Here is a 19,848-nt window from a genome sequence, read left to right on the forward strand (position 1 = left end):
TATATCGGATGAGAATGTTTGAAATATTTAACTTCTCTGAAAATAGAGGTGTCCCTTAAATCAGTGGTAAATTGCTGGTACAGATTTGTTAATTCTGCCTTTAAGAACTCTGGTTTAGGATTTTTCCTGTAGAGGGTGACAGAGTACTGATGATTTCTTATTTAATTGTTGGAGTTCTAGAGATTGTTCCTGTCCCCATGAAAGTAAATAGGCATAGGCTCAGAAAAAAATTCTCTATAGTAATAATTTTGGCCAGTTTATCAGGTGATCTTAAAGCTCTGCTAATTATATTTGTTGCCTAAATATACCAGTTTACATTGTCTCACTGACTACTGCAGTCCTTTGGAGTATCTGATAGCAGATTTAAATCGGAAGATTTACATATATTTTCAGATTTAAACATATTTCAGATTTAAATAAATACATTTTATATTTAAATATATTTTTTATTCTTCTGTAATTACAATTGTCATATGATGTACATCAATAAATTATTTTCTAGATAGATGTACTAAAATGCTCACTTTGTTTCCATTTTTCTCCAGGACATTATTTATACCTATATTTATAACTTTTTATACTGTGCATCATGCTCTAGTTTCATACAACACCTATCTCTTACTATACAGAAATTTATAAGGCACATGCAACCAAAAGGATTTTTGAAGGTTTCTTTCCAAGTACATTTTAAAAAAGTAACAGTATTTGAAACTGCAGAGTAGAATTCTGCAAGATAGAATTAAATTTCAATAAAAGATTTATGGAACCTGCTTAAGTCCTACTTAAGATTAAGAAAGACACATATTGGCAAGCACATAAATGCCTACTGTTGATTCCAGAGAGGTTTCTGAAATTCTGGGGTAATTCTATAAGGAAAAAAATGTTATGCATTTGAAGTATCACAATCCCAAGCATTTCCATGTAGGGAGGATATTTTTTTCCCTTGAAACTCTTTCAGGGTGCCAATTCTTAATAACACTGTAGAATAGAATCCTTTGTGTTATTTATGTTCCAATTCTTTCGAATCTGCAAAGTGACCAGCTTAACATCTATAGAAAAGATACAGAAATGACTCCAAGTGAATTGTATGAATAGTTTTTTTGATGTTGCATTTTATTTTACACTCAAAATTTTAGGAATTTCAGACTTCAAAAAAAACCAACTTACAATAATGGGTTTGAACAGAAGCATTTATAAATTCAAGAACCTAAAAAGGAATCTCTAGGCTCTGAGGCATCCTGTGATATTAAACCCTGTTAGATAGCTATGTTCCTCTTTTAATGCATTTACTTTTTTGCTATTAAGTAGTAGCTCATCTCCAGACAATTAATTAGTTATGCAGTCTTATTGTAGACTTTTAGACTCATCTTCTTTTTTTCTAATTTCTCACAGTTTTGTAAATATTTCTTTGAATTCTTCTCAGCTTTTAGTGCATGATCAAAATAACAAATTATTTGAAGTACAGCAGATGGTGTAGTTTTCTTATAAAGTAAACTCTCTGTGCTTGTGTCTGACCTCAGAGAAATGTACTTGTTTATTTGTGCATTACATTCTGGCTTAAGCACTATGCTTGGAGAGCTTGGGTTAAGTCTAGTTTGGTAAGACAGATTGCTTGTGCTAGCTTGAGAAATAAACTCTAAAGTTGAGGAATCTGGAATGTTGATGTACTTTTTTGCTAAGTGCTTATGATACTTTATAATCCTTAGAATTTTACAAAGCCACGATGCGTTCACTGATATATCAATAGGCAAAATTATGCTCCCAGGATTAGTCTATACAGTTCTATAAAGTTTCTAACAGTATCTGTCATGAGTCTACCCTTAAGAGATCTAGGATTACAACGAAAAACTTGCTTAGCTGCTATGCTATTAAATGAAGTCTATATCCCTCTGAAACACAGACCAGGGGATTGGAGTCAGCATGGTTCCTTCTGTGCTGTGTCCTTTCCACTGACCTCTCCTTTCCCTTCTCCTCAGGACTGCTCTTCAAAGCAATTTATGCTTGTAATTGTTTTTTGCTCATGTTGACCAAGTCCTTTCCTTGGAATTAACTAATAGTTATCAGATATATTTGTGCATTACAGTGGCAGAAATGCTGCCTAACACTCCTCCCGTTCTTTGACATAATTTTGTAGAAGTACATTAATTTCCCTTAATCTCACCCCATAAATTGTGGGGTTTTATTTGTTTGTTTGTTTCTGTAGAATCATGACAACATTTACAAACATGGGAAAAAAGTGATTGATGAGGTCACATTTTTCTGACTTGCAAAGTGAATTTGACCTGATATTCTGAAACATTTTTATTAGAAATTTCTCAAGAATGGAAGTGTTCTAGACTTTTAAGTCACAGCAAATGGTTTTATTATAGTGCTAAACATACCATACCCAGCTTCATGTGTGTTCTGTTCCTCTTTTGAAAATATATTTGTAAACATATGTGTATCTGATTATGATTTTGAAAGTTGTTTTAATGCCATTTTGGGTAACATTGTTCTGTTAGGATGTTAAAAATGTACTCAGATCAAAGACAAAAAGTGAATACAACAGCTTAGAATTTCCTTTGAATATTTAGGGGTGCATGTGTTTCCTGTACCTTGGTCTCTTAAAGGTTTCATCTCTTGGTGTATGCCTGTCATTTCTGTGTAAGTGCAACTAATCCCCTTAGTTGCCTGTAGGAAGCTGCATGGTACCTATGGTCTCCTCAGCAGGTCGTGCGTTTAACTGCTAGGAAAACATTAGTCTGATAAACATTAGTCTGATAAATATTATTCTGATAAATATGAATACCATCCCAGCTCTTTGAGAATGTGACAATTGACAGGTATTGAACTTTGCTAACACATAACATTTTATTAATACTTCTATCACCTGATTATTTCTTCTTTTATCCTTTTCTTCCTCACTACTATGCTCTTCAATTAATTTATTAACCTCTCTTTCCAAATAAGAATCCAAGATTTGCCATCCAAGATTTTCTACTTTATCTGGAACAATTCTCTTCTGTCACCCCATACTTTCAGTATTGTGTTATTTACTCCAGGAAATTAAACTATGGCATACCAGCCATTCTTCACAACCACCTCTGACTCTTCTTTTCTCTCCACTTCTGTATCACTCTCAGGTGCCCTAGTGCCTCAGCATGGTCTGGCCTTACAGCTGCTCCTGCTTTGAGCAGGAGAGTGGACTTGATCAGGGGAGGTCACTATCAGCTTCTATGGTCTTGTAATACTGATCTGCCTGCTTTCCAAGAAGTAACACATTGGAGGGTTGTTTTGTGCTTGCATTCCTATGTGTCTGTAATTCTCTTCTTGGTCCCAAGTAAGATGTAAAAAAACTTCTGCTCCTTTCAAGTGACTGCATTTATTCTCTAATAAGAAAAACTTTGTTCAAGGTAATTTAAAATAGATACAATCACATAATAGATTTTATATGTTGATTACCAGTTAAAATATTAAAATAGGTTTATCATACTCTCTGTTCAAAGTAGTTGTTACAAAGAAAGAACTTTAAAATGCTTGTTTATTGTCTTTTATGTGAGATCAAATACTTGTTTAATCTTGCACAGTATCCTCTGCAGAACCAATTAACTTATTCTTTCTAAATGCAGCAGCTCAGAAACTCTTTGTAATTAACAGAAAATTAAGCACTTTAAGCCTGTATTTTTTTTTAAGTACATTTTTTATAAAGTACATGTTTATTAGGAAAGGTTTTGAAAAGTACAAGAACTGAGCACTTCAGTTTCATTTTTAGTATCTTTAGGTGGCCACTGGAAGACAATAAACGCTACTGTCACTTCTAGATTTTTTTTGTAATGAATTTCCCTCATTAGGAGTTCCCAGTTCTTTGCTTTTGCCTGGAGCTTTATAATGACGCAGTTAACTGTATAGCTGGCAGAATTACATGTGTTCTTGTTACAACTTTTACCTATGAGATGTGACTATACAGTGTCTGCAAAATTAGATTTAACTGTCAGTGCCTTTAAATAGGACAATACAACATGCTTAAAGCACTGTCAAGATGAACTTTTGGAAATTAGGTATGTGTCAGCTCTCCAATTTCTTTTGTCAAAAGGACCAGTAAATATACAAATCTGTTTTGATTGAATTTAATAGTAATTTTCAGTAATTTCATTTCAATACAGAAGAGCACAGAAAAGTAACTCATCAGAATAAAAGCATGTAAAAATACTTTTTTGAGGAAAAAAATATTTTCAAAGTTTTGTTAATAATTTTGGTGATCTCTGTAAGAAAATGAGATGTTTTTATTGAAACAGTCTAATAGGGCTGTTTCTCAATAATCTTTACAGAAAAAGAAGTACTTAGCTGTCTTTTTTTTTTTTTTAATCAATGGGAAATGCTATTTTTTTCTTTATGGAACAGTTTTCTTTCAAGTCTTTAGTACCTACATAAATGCCTCATGCTACTGCCATTTTTCTGCTTTATCTTCCCCCAATTACTGACTCTTAACCTGAGCATTTTGTCTAACTCACATAATGCTTATTTGATATTGCTGGAAGTTAGATCTCTGCTTTTTATTACAGTGAAAACTGTTCATGTTTCTAGTCTATAATAAAAATCAGTCCTCAGGCTTTAATTTAAATTTATGAGCATGCTTGAGACTTTTTATAGCTTTTCTTTTTCCTTCGAGGACAAGAAGGAGGAAGATGGGCCAGAATGAGGTATCTGGGACATGGTTAATCTATGTTCAGAAATTTAACCTACTAGCACAGTCAGGAAAAGCATTTCATTAGCTATTCATGCAAATAATGACTTGGTTCTCTTCTTCTGTTAAAAGGATTTATCCTGCTGTTCTAAGTACATGATGTCTTACCTCTTTGAAAATGTAACAAACCCTTTTCAATACCTGTAATGCAAGGTGTCAATGGCCCTTGTTGACTTAGCTGGAGAAAAAGGGTAATAAAACTGCTGATCCATGGGCTTTCCTCTTCTATAATTACCCTTGAAACATAGAACACCTTAAAATATGATCCCAGGCGTACTATGATAATGTTAATGGTCTTAATGACATCACTGACTGTTGATCTCCAGTGGGTCAGTTTAACTAGTTTTATAAAGCCACTGCAGTTGTCTGAAGACTATACTTTGGAATAGACATCAGATGGCAGTATTTCATAGCATAAAATAACATAACTCTCCTTATACAGACTGCATTATCTAAAAGAAATACTTGGAGTTATTATGCAATTGCTAGTGTTTTTTACTAAAGAAGAAAAAATAACAGTCTAACAAAGGGTGATATGTTTGTTCTTCACAGTTAAAAACATTTCAATATATCATGCTCTTATTTTGTCTACTTGTTGAAGACCAGTTCTGTGTGTACTACTCTTCCGATCAAGAAAGTGTGAAAGCATTTGTGGTAGTTATGTGTTAGTTATGATTTAATAAAATTCTTTGTCTGTCTATAAAATAACACCTTATCTCCAGTTTAAATTTTATTCTTAATGAAGCAGCTTAAAATTTAGGGTTTTTTTTGTAGTTTTAGTAATATCTGGGCTTTATTCTATATTTGGTCAGTGTTAATTTTTACATAATAATTAAATTTTCTCTAAAATCTTAGAAAAATACACAAAACTATAATGCACAGTGATTTCTGCATTCTGTAGTGCTGTTCAATACTGAGTTAAATTTGCAAGTACATTGTTATCAAATTTCACATATGACGCAGTACAGTTAAAACTTGTCTACATAATGGGGTTGACACCTGATAGCAATGTCATTCTTAATGTAAGCTGACCTTTCCTCTGCTGCTCTCATCTACTTCTGTCAGCATCATGATGTTCCCTTTATAATCTTCATCAGGAATTGTGGCTTCAGTGCTAAGTACAAAGGGGATTCCTCTCCACTGTGAGAGAAAGCTTCTTTTGCAGGATTTCTGATTTTGCTGCAAAACAGGGAGCAGTATTTGCCTTTCACACTTGGTCATGCAATTGTAAATGCCCTTCATCTCACTGAAAGCCAAGACACTGTGTGTGCTTCAAAGGAAATTCTTATTCACAAAGGAAATTCTAAGAGAAAGCATAAGAGGAACAACATATTGCAACAATAAAAATTACATGAAATCAGTGTTCTGATTTTTAAAAGATATCTCTCACAGAGAAATCTCTGACAAAATATTGATTCTTTGTTCCTGTAGGACGAACAGGAAGTATGGTTATAACTGAAAAGACTGTTGTTGTTACTGTTGCTGTAAAACAAAACTTTAAGCAAAATTTCGCCTACTTTCCTTTATTAATCATCAGCTATTAGTGAGTTATCAACACAGTTTAACATGTTTATAAAATCTTTGTCTTCTGTAATAAATGAAGCTAGTTATTTTATTCAAACTGTAAAAATGTATAAGGCTCAGATTTGATTGACAAAGGTGTTGTTGTATCATAAAATTGCACCATCTTCTTTGCATAATTACATGAAAATAAATATGAAATTTATTAGCTGTATGCATTCACCAAATAAATGCAAGTAGCAATAAAGGCAAGTAGCAATAAATGTAAGCATTTTTATCTTCTTGAAGTTCTCTTTGCATAGCTTTTGATATTTTGTCTCCCCATCAGCTGTGAATAGAAAAAAGGCATTTCCTTAGTTCAAACAGTGGTAATATTATTATGAAAATACTAAAATAAGATTATCTCATTAAACACATACTAGTAGCTGTCATAGTCTTATTTTATGTGCATCTCTTAAATGTTAGGTTTGTTTTTCTGAAGAATATAAGGTAGCAAGTGTCTGACTTCCCTAAATGCATTTGAAAACTGGTTGTGATGAACTGACTCGAGGGCAGGGAGGAGAAGGCAGAAACTAAGCCCTTTTGCACTACTTAATTGTAGCATTTTTTAGCTTAATAGGTAATAATCTGGAATCTTAATTTTTTCCTGGGGATGAAGAAGAACATGGTAGATCCTTGAAAAAACAGAAGAGATTGTTCAGCAGTCCCCCTTCCTCTCGACCTCCCTGAAGGTTCCGGAATAAGCAAAGGAAAGAATAATCAAACAAAAGGAGAACACATCTGATGTTTAAGCCCTCCTCCGGCACTTTTTATGTACATAACCAGAAGTCACTCAAGCAGCTGCAGCACATTAGTTACGATAGTTTAACAGGCAGCTTTACAGCTCTGATAAAGGTTGTGCTAAAGCAATTTCTTCCTCCCATGCTCACTTGCTATGATAGCTCAGAAGTGATCTTTGGCAGCAGGGCTGTGAAAGGGGTGGTAATGTTTAATCGGTTTCTGTGGAGGAGTTAGCTTGCTTTTTTCCTTTGTAGATCATTATCTATAGAAAGACGTTAAGGGCAGGCAACACCATGTTGAAAACAGAATAGGCTGAACTAGTGCAGGGTCTCTGAACAGTTCTTGGGAACTGATTTAGAACGGAAATATTTTAAGCAGTTAGGCCAGCATTTGATTGTATTAGACCTTAGTAACAAAGTTACTTGAGAAACATGGCTCAGCAGACAAGTCCAGACAATTTGCCTGTTCCTGAAGTGGATAATACACATAGTCAAAATCCATGGCTAAATGAAGATCTTGTGAAGACCCTGAGGGAAAACCTGTTGCAGCATGAAAAGTCCAGGACAACTCGAAAATCTTCACCTGCTTCTCCCCGGCTGTGTCCAGTTATTTCTCCCCGAAATTCTCCAAGGCTCTTGAGAAGGATGTTTTTAAATAGCAACATACCAAAACAGCGTCGTTTCACTGTGGCACATACCTGGTAAGTGCTGAGGTGATTGAGATAAAATATTAATTTTTTTACTAGAATATTTGTCTCCGGGGTGTTTGTGCTTCTGTTTCTTGGTTTGATCTCTGCGTTAATCCCTCTGATTGAAATAGAGCATTGTTCTGCCCAGAGTGACTTGGCAATTATTTTCTTTAATGTGCCTGTTTTTTTTTTAATTGACAATTTTGGGCCCCTCAGCCTCTTAGCAGAATAACAAAAGTCTATTTATCTTAACAGTGCTCAAATTAAGAAGGGTATGATAAAGAAGAATGATAGCAATGCATATTTCATGTGAAGCAGTGATTTTTATTAGAGCAGTTGCTAGAAAAACAGGAAAGATGGTAAGGAAAGCCCTTGGTAAATGATTCACTAGTAGTATTTCTTTGGTAACTTGATCACTTCTTAGATGTGGTTGTGATCAAATCTAAAAAGGACACTCATTTTTTGCATCTATCTCCTGTAAAACAGTAGTATTATTTCATTACTTTTAAAATTATTTCAAAAGATGTTGTATATGAGATTAATGTAACTCAAGACCACATTTGTGTTTGCATTGAGGGTCCTGAGATGTTTGGGTTTTTTGCTTGTGAGTTCTCCCCTACCCCCACCCCCCACCCCATTATTCCTCTAACAAAATGTAATATAAAGAAAGGAGGGTGATGACATATGTTCAAAGAAAACAAGTCATGCATTCTAAGCAGCAAATGAATATGCTCTTTAAGTTTATCTTCATTTGTCTGAAATTAGATCTACACTATAGGTATGTGATTGGTATGTGCATTGCACATTGAATACTAGTGTGCTTAAATCTTTAGTATGTATGTATTTATGTAAAGTATTTCTCTTATAAAATAATGATTTTACCACTGAAAAGCATAAGAAAAACATATGACTTTATAATTTAAGAATACTTTTTTGAAACCAATGTACCTGTTCAGATATTGCATGTGTAAAATAGAAAACTGAATGAAATCAGGATGTTTAATGTTTCTTCAACAATTATGCATAAATCCCAACTGCCGTTCTGTGTTAAATAATTTATAAAACATTCTATACATAAGAATGTGAAGGTTGAAAAAGTAATTCAGGCAGATCTGGCTTACAATGTTAGAAAACATGAAAAAAAATTCCTAACGTTTAAAGAGGGAAATTATTGTGTGTGATTATGCATGTGTAGGCAGTCCCGTATGACAGACAAAGAAAGGGGGTAGATGTGAAGTTAACAAACATATTTAGGCAGGCAACAGGCTGCCTAAAGGACAATAAAAGAACACAGGCTTGCATAGTATTAAAAAGTGAAATTTTATTTAAATACGCTTTCTCTGGTGTAGAATACCTTTTTCACTCTTAGTGTAGAATGCCTTTTTTGCCATGATGAGAGTAGAAAACACTTGAGGTTTTCCCAAATATATGAAATACTGGACCTGAAATCAATACTTCATTGTTATGATTTATGAGATGGGCTGATCAGGGTAATAATGTTTTTTTCCAGCGAGTAGAGAAGTACAGAGTCAAGCAGCAAGTTACAATGAATTACCTGAGAACCTGCAAAGAACAATATTTCTTCTTTTTCTTTCTGAAGTGACAAAGCAATGACATACATGATCAGACTTACAAGCTCATGGGCTTACAAAGGGCATACAAAATTTATTTGTTGCCAAAGTCCATCAAATCTTTAGTTACTGATATGTCCTCCCTTGGTTATCTAGTCAGAAAACTGAGATGCTGTATGATAGACCTGTAGCTACATAGGCACTATAGTAATTTTAATTTCATGTGCATATAATCCACTTTAGACGGCTTATAGGAAAAAGGTGCATTTGAAAATGGAGTAGTTGTGGCCTTAATTCAAAATGTTATACTATGAAGGATCCATTCTGGGGTTAGTTTGGCCCACTGTAGTAATCAGTACGTCTGCTTTATTTTCCTAATATTATCAGTTTTGTTATTTAAGAAAAGTGGCTGAATTCGTGTATACATCTTTTCTGTTTAGTGCACTGTTCATACGGGTGTTAAAAATGTTAATGCTCTTACTCAAACTACCAGTAAGTTGGTAAGCCATTCTGACTTTGCAAAATGTTCCTGATTTTATTTTTTTATGTTATTATTTTTTTTTTCTGGTGATTAGATTATGTATATAGATAGCATAAGAAGTAAATGTGTGATGCTAAAGATACTGCTGTGTGTTGCAGTGATGCCAAACAGCCACCACAGATCCAGAGTGCTAAAACCCCCTAATTTAGATTGTACCTAGCTCCCCGATTTCAAGGTTCTGAAACAGCATTCACATACAGTCAAGAAGTGAGTGGGAGTTTAATGAATTGCTCTGACAATCCATTTCTCCCCCTTTTTTATCATAAATTCTGTAGCTCACCCTCTCTAAAGGCTTGGATTGTAGAACTTTTGACACCAAAATGCATTTTCTTTATCACGTGATCGTTATCTTTTCACAGTAATAATTGGGTTATCACTTTCAGTCATTTTACAAGTCCTTCTCTACTTCCCTTTTTTTTATTCTTCTCTAGCTGTACCCCTGAATCATTCAAGCACTTGAAAGATAAACTGCTACTTTAAGGATTTTAGAGAGGAAAAGGTACAGCCTTCAGAGTTGAAATAGAAGGGTTTAAGTGGCAGAGGTGCATAAGGCCTTGATTTTTGTTGGAGAAATTGCTGAATATCCCTCAGTTTTTGAGAATGTTAGTTCTGCCTAAAATTGAAATTAATCTAGTTGTCTTGAACTTTTAGCCTGGATTCCTCTCAGTTTGTAAACAATATCAGTCTACAATCTGTAGGAAAAAAACACAGAAACTACAAGTGTTTAAGTTTTGTGGCCAGAATTTCAAGCAAACTCTACCCAAACCTAACTTCCATTTCCTCACAAATCTGTCTTGCATTACTGTGAAATTGTTCATATTGCTTTAAGATCTCACCAATATAGTGACACATATTACCGCCACAGCACATATTACAGCTGGGCTTGGACAAGATAAATTAAGTCCTCTGGTATCTACTTGACAAAATCAGTTTCTGGATTGTCTTGATTTGCTCTTCATAATGCTTTTAAAATGGGCTGATTACCTCAGTGCCTTTTGGCTTGACAGCTCTGTCCTGCCAAGGGTGGAATCATGCATGCTTTGATTTGTGAGGAGAGAGGGAAAGAGACTGTCAGCTCCCATCTGTGTGGACATCCAGCATGTGTGATCCGTCACACACACACTGTCCAAAAATCTGTGGAAGGATGTTTAGATACTTTAAATCATACACTCTTAGTTAAGTCATGTGGAAAGTCAGCTTTCCTTAATTTTCTATGAAAAATTCCTTTCTGTAAAGGGAGGAAAAGCAAGAAAGATAAATATTTGGAGCAGGATGGTAAGGTCAGTGGAACATAACAACTAAATTATATCTGTTTAATTGAAAGGACGAAGTCATGGAACACATGTGTTTTTTTTTCTGACTTTTGTTTGCTGCCTTAATACTTCTCAGTCAATACAAAATGATGAACTTGTTGTTTTTTTCCGTGTTGTATATAAGTTTGGACAGTCTATTTGCTGCCTTTGTGATTTTTGGTGTGTGTGTGTGTTCAGAGACAGCAGCTAGTGATATATGCCTGTCTTCTAAGTCATATAAAGTGGATTTGTTTATTCACAGGTCCTGTGTGAGGGTTCCTCTGATAACTGTTCCCTCTCCAGCTCTTATGGAGTTCATTTAGTACTTCCTGATGTTCAGGGCTTTGTTCTCTTTTTTTTAAGACAAATATCCCCAAACCTAAGAATTTAATGTAATTAATAACACAGGTATGGGCTCAGTTAAACGGAGTACTTTTATCTGAATTTAGTCAGTCTTTGTCCCCACCCATAGTAAATATTCTACATTGACTTTGGCATTCAGATATGAAAACGATAGATGCCTTAGAAATAGTTTAGATAGATATGGGCAAGGTGTGCCATTTTAAGTTTCAGGAATGTAACTGTCATAAGTGTACCCATAAAAACAGGTTTGTCTTTCTTTTTATTGCACAATATCTTTTCATGCACTTTTACTGCTAATTACAAAAAACAACAGATCCTCAAGTATTAGCTATAGGTAGATTGCAGAAGACCAACTTATTTAATTTGGTGTGATTCTACACGGCCTGGTTCAGTGCATTTCAACCATGGAACCAGAATGAAGCTCTACCACACTGAATCAATATATTTTTTTATCACTACTCTTTTCTTCCAACTTTCAGTATAAATTTTGCTAAAAGATCTTTAATACCTGTGTTTTCCTCTCTGTCACTACTCTGTACTTTTTAGGAACTAAAGTAATTACATTTTGGCATATGGAAGTAATTTGAAAGGGAAGAAACGTCAAAGCAGATATCTATACAAGATAGTAAGTGAATAACTATTTCAGAAAACCAAATATCCAAAGCAACATGGTCATCAGAATGTCGGAGGTTCTAGTCATTTTCTCCATGCTGGTGAGACCCCACCTGGAGTACTGCATACAGTTCTGGGGTTCCCAGCAGAGGAATTACATGAACCTGTTGAAGCAGGTTTAGAGAAGGGACAAACAAAAAAAAAAAAATCAGAAGGATGGGACACTTCTCCTGTGAGGAAAGGCTTGGAGAGTAGGAGTTGTTCAGCATGGAGATGAGGCTTCTTACAGAGTTTAAGAAGATGATAAACATCATCTTGCTTGATGTTTACCATCAAGTTACTGAGTTGCACCAAATAAGATGTAGATTTACAAGGGCAAGTGATGGATTCTGCACCCAAGACAGGGCCATGCTGGCTGTGTGTAGACTGAAGAATGAGAGGTTGGACAGCAGTGCCATGGAAAGGGCCCTGGGGCTCTGGTCCATGGCAAGTTGAACATGAGCCAGCAGTGCATCCAGGAGGGCCAAGCGTGTCTGGGGGCATCAGGGACAGCATCACCAGCCAGGCAAGGGAGGGGATTGTCCTGCTCTGCTCTGCACTGGGGCAACCTCACCTCGAGTGCTGGGGGGCAGTTTTGGGTGCCACAATAAAAAAAAAGACAACAACCTATTAGAGAGCATCCAAAGGAAGGCCACAAGGATGGTGAAGGGTCTGGAAGGGAAGTAATGTGAAGAGTGCCTCAGGTCACTTGATTTATTCAGCCTGGAGGAGACTGAGGGGAGACCTCATTGCAATTTACAACTTCCTTGTGAAGGAAAATGGAAGGGCAGGTACTGATCTCTTCGTTCTTGTGATCAGTTACAGAACTCAAGGAAATGGCATGAAGCTGGGCCATGGTTCAGTTGTATATCGGGGAAAAATGTTTTCCTGATAGTTCAGAGGGTGGTTGGGCACTGGAACAAGCTCCCCAGTGCATTGATCACAGGACCAAGCCTGAAAGAGTTAAATCTCCATTTAAATAACACTTTCAGGTGTATGGTGTGACTCTTTGGTTGTCCTCTGTATGACCAGGAGTTGGACTTGATGTTCCTGCTGGGTCTCTTCCAACTCAGCATATTCTATAATTATATGACAAAAGAGTTCATATATGCCTATGTAATCCCACTAGTACTCATTCAATTTTAAAAAAAATCTCTGTTTCTTCTACTATTGGTTTTTCTGGGTCTGGATTGAAGGCACTTGAGATGGTAGTTCATGTTTGGACTCAAGTGTTTATTATTTCTTATCAGCAAAACAGTCTCATTACTGTGAGTTTGTCAGCTTTTCATTAGAATGCACAAAATGGCTAACAATCTCTTGTTACAAGGTCTTTTAAGACTAAACTATCCAGTTATGAGAGGACACCTAGATTTTTTCCCCTTTTAACCCAATAACTGATCCCACAGAGCCTGCCATGTGGAATTTTCTACCCATTTAAAAAACATCACCCAAACCCATGAAAAAGAAGGAAGAAGAAGCATGAAGAAGAAACTCAGGACAACAACCTGTGCTCTCCATCTTGCTTCCATCCAGAACATACAAAAAATCCCCAAACCTCAATTTCTCACCCAAGTGAGAAACACCTGCACTACTCTCTATAACGTATTTCACACTTTTGTCTGTTCTAGTTTGTCTTGAAGTCTAGGAAATTTTCTCCATGAGTAACAGTCAAAGCCAGTGCTCTCCTGGGGTTCAGGACACCCCAGAACAGACAGAGAAATATTCCTGGTGTCCTGGGTTTCCACATTCTACTACTTCCTTGTTTTTTCTCACATAAACTTTATTCACACTTTCTAAATCAGATCACTCTTATTGCATAAAGTTTTAGTCAAGGTAACACCTGGCATATTAGAATGGACTCTATTCCATTTTTTTCATACTTTAGACTGAGCTATCACACTCCTTTTCTACAAAAATATTTGAACCACTTTAAATAAAATATACCATCATGTATAAGGCAACTCAATCCACATATCCACTCTTGAAATTCTGTTACATTAGGAGGTGCATGCTTGTATGGATGCATAGGTTAGTAGGGCAGTAAAAAGAATAAGCTTTGAGAACACAATGCTCTCTGTTATTTTACAGAATGGTTTGTGGTAAGCTAAGAAAGCTTCACAATGGTATTAACTATTAACAAATTTATTTACCGTGGATAAATAATACTGCTTCTCCACAGCTAAAGAAAGACAGATGGGGAAAAAGTTAATATTTCCATAAAGAAAGAAATGGCAAAGATGCATTTTCTCAAATAAGAGTTGTGTTAAAGAGAGCTTATAGGTCTGGGTAGGAAATTGAAAACCACTTCAGAAAGATCAGTGAGCAATCAAAGATTAAACTCTAAGTTTTTATTGTACAGGACAAATAACTGAGCAAGGGAGAACAGAGTGAAAGAGTGATAGATTTGGCTGACTAGATTTGGTAGTACAGGAATTGTAATATATAAAAATACCTGTTGCATCTCTCCTTTTCTTTCACAATAACATGTGGAAAATACTCAAACCATTTTGACTGAGCCTTTTTTCCTTGCCTATGACTTGCTTGCCTTTTAAAATTGGAAATTCATCAGTGGTATTTTCTGGACCATGCTATTTTCTGACCTATTGTCTTTAATGGCATGTCCTGTGTTAGACTGAATTTGGGAGAAATTCTAAAACAATTAGCAGCGGTGAAACAGAGTTCTTGGAGTTCTACTTTTGTTTAGTACTGATCTCAAAACCTAAAACCACTTTGCTTAAATGCTACTGAACTCCAGAGTTTTTATTATATCTTACTCTAGTTGTATCGAACCAATTATACATAACTGTAAAGGTTTTAAATATTGAACTCTTGTGATATGATATTATCAGTTTTCTAAATTTTTTTTGAAAATATGGCAAAGGTTTCAGTAGGCTTGCTACAAGTTTTTTAGTTTACTGTGTAACACAAGCCTGTTACACTCACACTCAAGCAGTTTTCCACATTGCTCCTTACTGCATTACTCTGGCTGCAGTTTGCAATCTTGCTATTTTTGTTTTCACGTTGCATGAGTAAATTACTATTTTATCAGTGGTAAAAGTTTATTGGTTCTTGACCCATCCCATGGGTTTTGCCTGTTTGTTTTTTGGTTTTTTTTTGCAGTTTGACACAAAGTTTTATGACAGCTTAAATTTGTATTGCAAAGTGAGCCATTCCCTCCATCTGGAGTTTCAAGTCTTCTGTACTTTGGCCTTAAAGATTTCATAAGATCCATACACAAAACATTAAAGTTTCCAATGTGTTACAAAATATACAGAAGTTTATTTCTCTTTTTGATTTCTTGTAGTAATTAATATTTTTAGATGTGTTTGTCATGGAAATAAATACTACAATTTTTTTTTAGCACAGTCTAACAATGAGCTAGCTTTTTTTTTCATACATTCTTGAAGAGCTTCATCTTCTTTGGGATTTGTAGGTATTACTCCATTTTTTTCCGTCTTGTGACATTTTTCTGTATCATGACCTTTTTGGCGTTTTATTCTTCTGTTTCATTTGGTACCGCACATGAATTTTTCCATTCGTCATCCAGAACACTGAGCTTAAAATTGCAAGAGTTTGTTTCAACAATAGATAAATTAACGTTTAAGTGAGAAAGAGGATTGGGAGAAGGGTCTCATAATCTCTGTCTGTCAAGCTACCAGTACTTTAAGTAGCAACAGTTAAGTGGAACCAGCAAATTTTACTCAATCAGACTTTTACTTTATTTGGAAAAGCAGTGAAACATTTGCAGAAGACTGATTTCTGTCCTGATCTGGGGGAAATTTTCAGGTTTAGAATTGTTGTCTGTCTTCAAGTTCTTTGGGATGTATATGCAGTGGTCCCTCTGTTGTGGTGGGATGCTGCCAGAGCTGTCATTCATTCACTCCTAATGTTTGATCTTGGTCACTAGAGAATCTTGTTAATATTGTCATCTGCTCTCACTGCAGAGTTTTAGGGAATAATCTTTGTAAAATTTCTATTGCTATCCTGTGTAGTATATTTTATTATACTATACATTGTATTATACTATATTGTACTTTATAGTAAACTTGGTAAATCTGTTGTGTGTTGACTTTTCATCTTCTAAACCCTCAAAAAGCTCTCTTATCTTCTTTGTCATCAAAGAGGACATGACAGTGTGTGGCTAATGTTTCATATTGGCAGAAAACTTTTCTTCTGGTAGTTGTATATTCCCTTCTTAGTAAATACTCAGTATCTCCTATCTGTTATCTTCAGTGGTTTATTTTCACTAAACCTCTGCATTCAGTTGTTTAAAAAAGGATGCATACATAATTAATCAGAAAAAAGTAAAATTTACATGCACAGGGTGAAATATAAGACAAGAAGGATATACTACATTTCATTTATTTATTTTTTTTAATGAAGAAACACTCATGGTAATATAATGTTTCAATTATTACCTGTTTACTTTTTAGATTGTATTTTTCTTAGTGATCACATATCTTTTGTATTCTTCAGTGTACCAAATTTACCAACACTCACTAAGTAGTCTTATTATAACATAAAACTTATCAGTTATCATCTCACTGTGACAAGTGCTTAACAGGTGTATTCCTGATAGTGGAGTAAAGTTATTGTAGGCTACTAGTAGCAGACTTTTATTGGTCATATAAAGTTGGAATATTTTAAGGTGCCATAAAATATAAAAATGAATGGCATATAATTAAATGTATTATGGACCAGACTAACTGCAGCTGGAATGTCCAGGGACATTCATAGTGTTCTTTAATGCACTAATTTATATCTGAGATAGATCTCTTGAAAACTTTTTGCTAATTAAAAAACCCAACTAATTAATTGTGAATAAAGTGATTGAATATGTGAACTATGGATTTTGAATACATATGTGAATTTTTTGTGGTTTATACTTTATCAGGCTTCTGTCATAAATCTGCATCTGCTGAACCTGACAATCTCCAGAATAAGTAATAAGTTAGAGTGTACTAGATAATGAAGCTCTACAAAGTGTTTTAAGAACATCTGTCTATATATTAATTTTTCCTCCCTTTTATTCAAAATAAATTTTGTCATTTTATCTTCATTTGGAAAAAAAATATTCCCATATTAAATAAATATACATTTCTGATGCATACTTACTAATATGTGCGTTTTAATGTTGTAAGAGTCTTCCAGATATATGCAAATAATTGCTTTGTTTGACCCTTACTATAAACATAATTTTGTATTATACAAGACATGTACAATCACAAATAGCATATATTATTTTCTTTTGGGGATGGGGTGGTTCAGTGAATGAAGAATCAGGCAAGTTAGCTTTTGTATTTCCAGTCTTAATACAAAACTATAAGAACCTTTAAAATCTGGTTCAGGTTCATAAGCACTAAAATATTAATAATTTTAAAATATTTGCCTCTTGGACTTCCTCATTATTATGCACATTTGCATGACAGAGATTAAATTCTCCAAAGGCGTTAATTACAATCATAGCATGTGGTACATTACAGAATCAAAAAAAAGAATAATGACTTGTGTAAATGCATGCTGTCATGGGAAATAGAATAGATCACATACTTAAATGTAGAAATCCAGTCAGATCACTCAAAATGTTCATTACAATGCCTAAGAAATGATTGTACAATGAACTATACTCACCGCATAAAAAAATCATTTCCCATAGAATAAATATTTGAAACTTCTAAACAGCAGCATGTTTCACTCATTTCCAGGAGTCTGCAAGAGCTAAGTTAGCTATGCCAGCTACAAGATGACCATTTTAAGAATCATTGCTTACTTAAATATTTCTCACATTTTGTGGACAATAGCTGCTGTCTGGTGCCTTCTTTGTGGTTCTCCTGTGAGTGTGTTAAGGATGGTGTCACACACTTCATTTGTAAGAAACAAATGACCAAATGCTTTGTTGATGTACCAAATTTCAGCCACAGATGTGACTGTTTTAACAAGATTCTATGGCAAGGTACACCCAACTATTTACAGCATGGAGGGCAGAGTCAGACAAAGCTGTCAGGGGGGCACATTCATTGAGCCATGAGTTTCAGACAGGACCCCCTTGCTTTCTAAACAACTCAGAGAGGAGTTTAGGTGGGGCTGGATACAATCCTAGCAGAGCAGACTTGGTTTATGGTCAGTGGTTTACGTCTGGAGGATTATCTGTACACAATCAATCCTTTGTGTCACTCAGCTGAGATGTCCAAGTTTAACATGCAGTTAAATTTAAAAGCCATATTAACCCCTTACTGAGGATGTGCTGCTGCAAGGAATCGCTCACTGCTGAGGTGTCACCTGGACAGACATTCCTGTGCAGGAGGAGATCCTGGTGTGCAGCCCAGCTCCCTGCAGGACCGCCCCAGGGCCCTGGGTGCTCACTCTTCATGGCTTACAGTCACAGCTGCACAGCAGCAAGGTGTGTGGATCACTGCTCCAAACAGCCCTTGGGGCAGGTTTCATCCATGCCCCAAGGTCCAAGTAAGCTGGGTGAGCCCATCACAGTGGTGATTATGGCTTCAGCTGGGGCTGGTGCTGGGGACAGCACACTGCCACAGCATTGACTATGTTTGTCTGCAGTGGCTGTGCAAGGTATATGTATATGTGTATGAGTATGCGTATATGTGTATGTATATGTGCATATGTACATGTATATGTGTATGTGTATGTATATGTGTATATGTACATGTATATGTGTATGTAAATGTGTATATGTGTATATGTGTATACGTATTTGTATATGTGTATGTGTATATGTGTATGTATATTTGTATGTATATATGTATATGTGTATGTATAGATATGTGTGTATGTGTATATGTGTATGTATATATATATGTGTATATGTATTTGTATATGTATATGTGTATGTATATATATGTGTATGTGTATGTATATGTGTATATGTATATATGTGTATGTGTATGTATATGATGTCTATGTCTTTGTCTGTGTATCAGAGAAGGAGTTGTTGGAGCCACAGCCGCATAACAGCTGGTGCTATCTGGTGGCACTAATATAGCATAACACCTGTGACAATTTCAAACTTTTGGCCTTTCATCAACAACAACTTGCCAGGAGAAAAAATAGGTGTAGTGGGGAGGGGAGTGGACTAAGAGAAAAAATACATCCCATCATGTGACTATTGCAAGCAATTTGAAAAGTAACTAGCACTGAACCATGTTGAGTTTAAGATTGGACTGAATCTTTCAGTGTGTAAAAAGTCATCTCAATGTTTGAAAAATACAGATTTCAGATAGACCTTGTGAGGAATTTTCTAATAAAATATTGCAAAATACCAGCTTAAGGTAACTGAAATATTTAATTTGAAATATTTCAGAATTGCTCATCCACCTGAACTCCAAGAAATTGCTGAGAGTAAGGGATACTTTGTTTCCACTTCTCATCTTTTAGTAAATTCACTGTATACTCAGTGGTCATTTCAATGAATTATTCTCTAATTTTCTCTTTTACATTATCAAAATATGTTTCTGACCTCTTTTGTGGGGTTTTGCTCCAGTCTGGAAGTGTTCCCTTGGAACACTCTCATATGTGCTGCTGTCTCTTCATAATAGTGTTCTGATACCCATTATTCCAAATAAAAAGGTCAGCATCATATCAAGCATGCTTTCAGCAGCATGATATCCAATATTTCATTACATGGAAGCCCTTCTGTCAGAAAAAGTAAATATTTCTTCGGTAATAATATTTTAAATTGATTTTTTTCAGACAATTGT

At 35.2% G+C, this 19,848-nt stretch overlaps 1 protein-coding gene across 5 annotated transcripts in view; it reads left to right on the forward strand.

Moving 5' to 3' along the window:
* PDE4D (phosphodiesterase 4D) overlaps positions 1-19,848 on the forward strand; it is a 533,887-nt gene that overhangs the window by 212,522 nt on the left and 301,517 nt on the right. Inside the window, exon 1 of one of the 5 annotated variants that reach the window (XM_059836727.1) lies at positions 7,386-7,724. The exons of the other annotated variants lie outside the window; for them this stretch is intronic. Coding sequence (XP_059692710.1) covers positions 7,456-7,724 — 269 coding nt within the window. The 5' untranslated portion in view covers positions 7,386-7,455. Of the gene's footprint in view, positions 1-7,385; positions 7,725-19,848 lie in introns of those variants that run through there. 5 annotated transcript variants of the gene reach the window in all.

This window comes from Haemorhous mexicanus, chromosome Z, assembly GCF_027477595.1.
Source record: "Haemorhous mexicanus isolate bHaeMex1 chromosome Z, bHaeMex1.pri, whole genome shotgun sequence".
NCBI classification, from domain to species: domain Eukaryota; kingdom Metazoa; phylum Chordata; class Aves; order Passeriformes; family Fringillidae; genus Haemorhous; species Haemorhous mexicanus.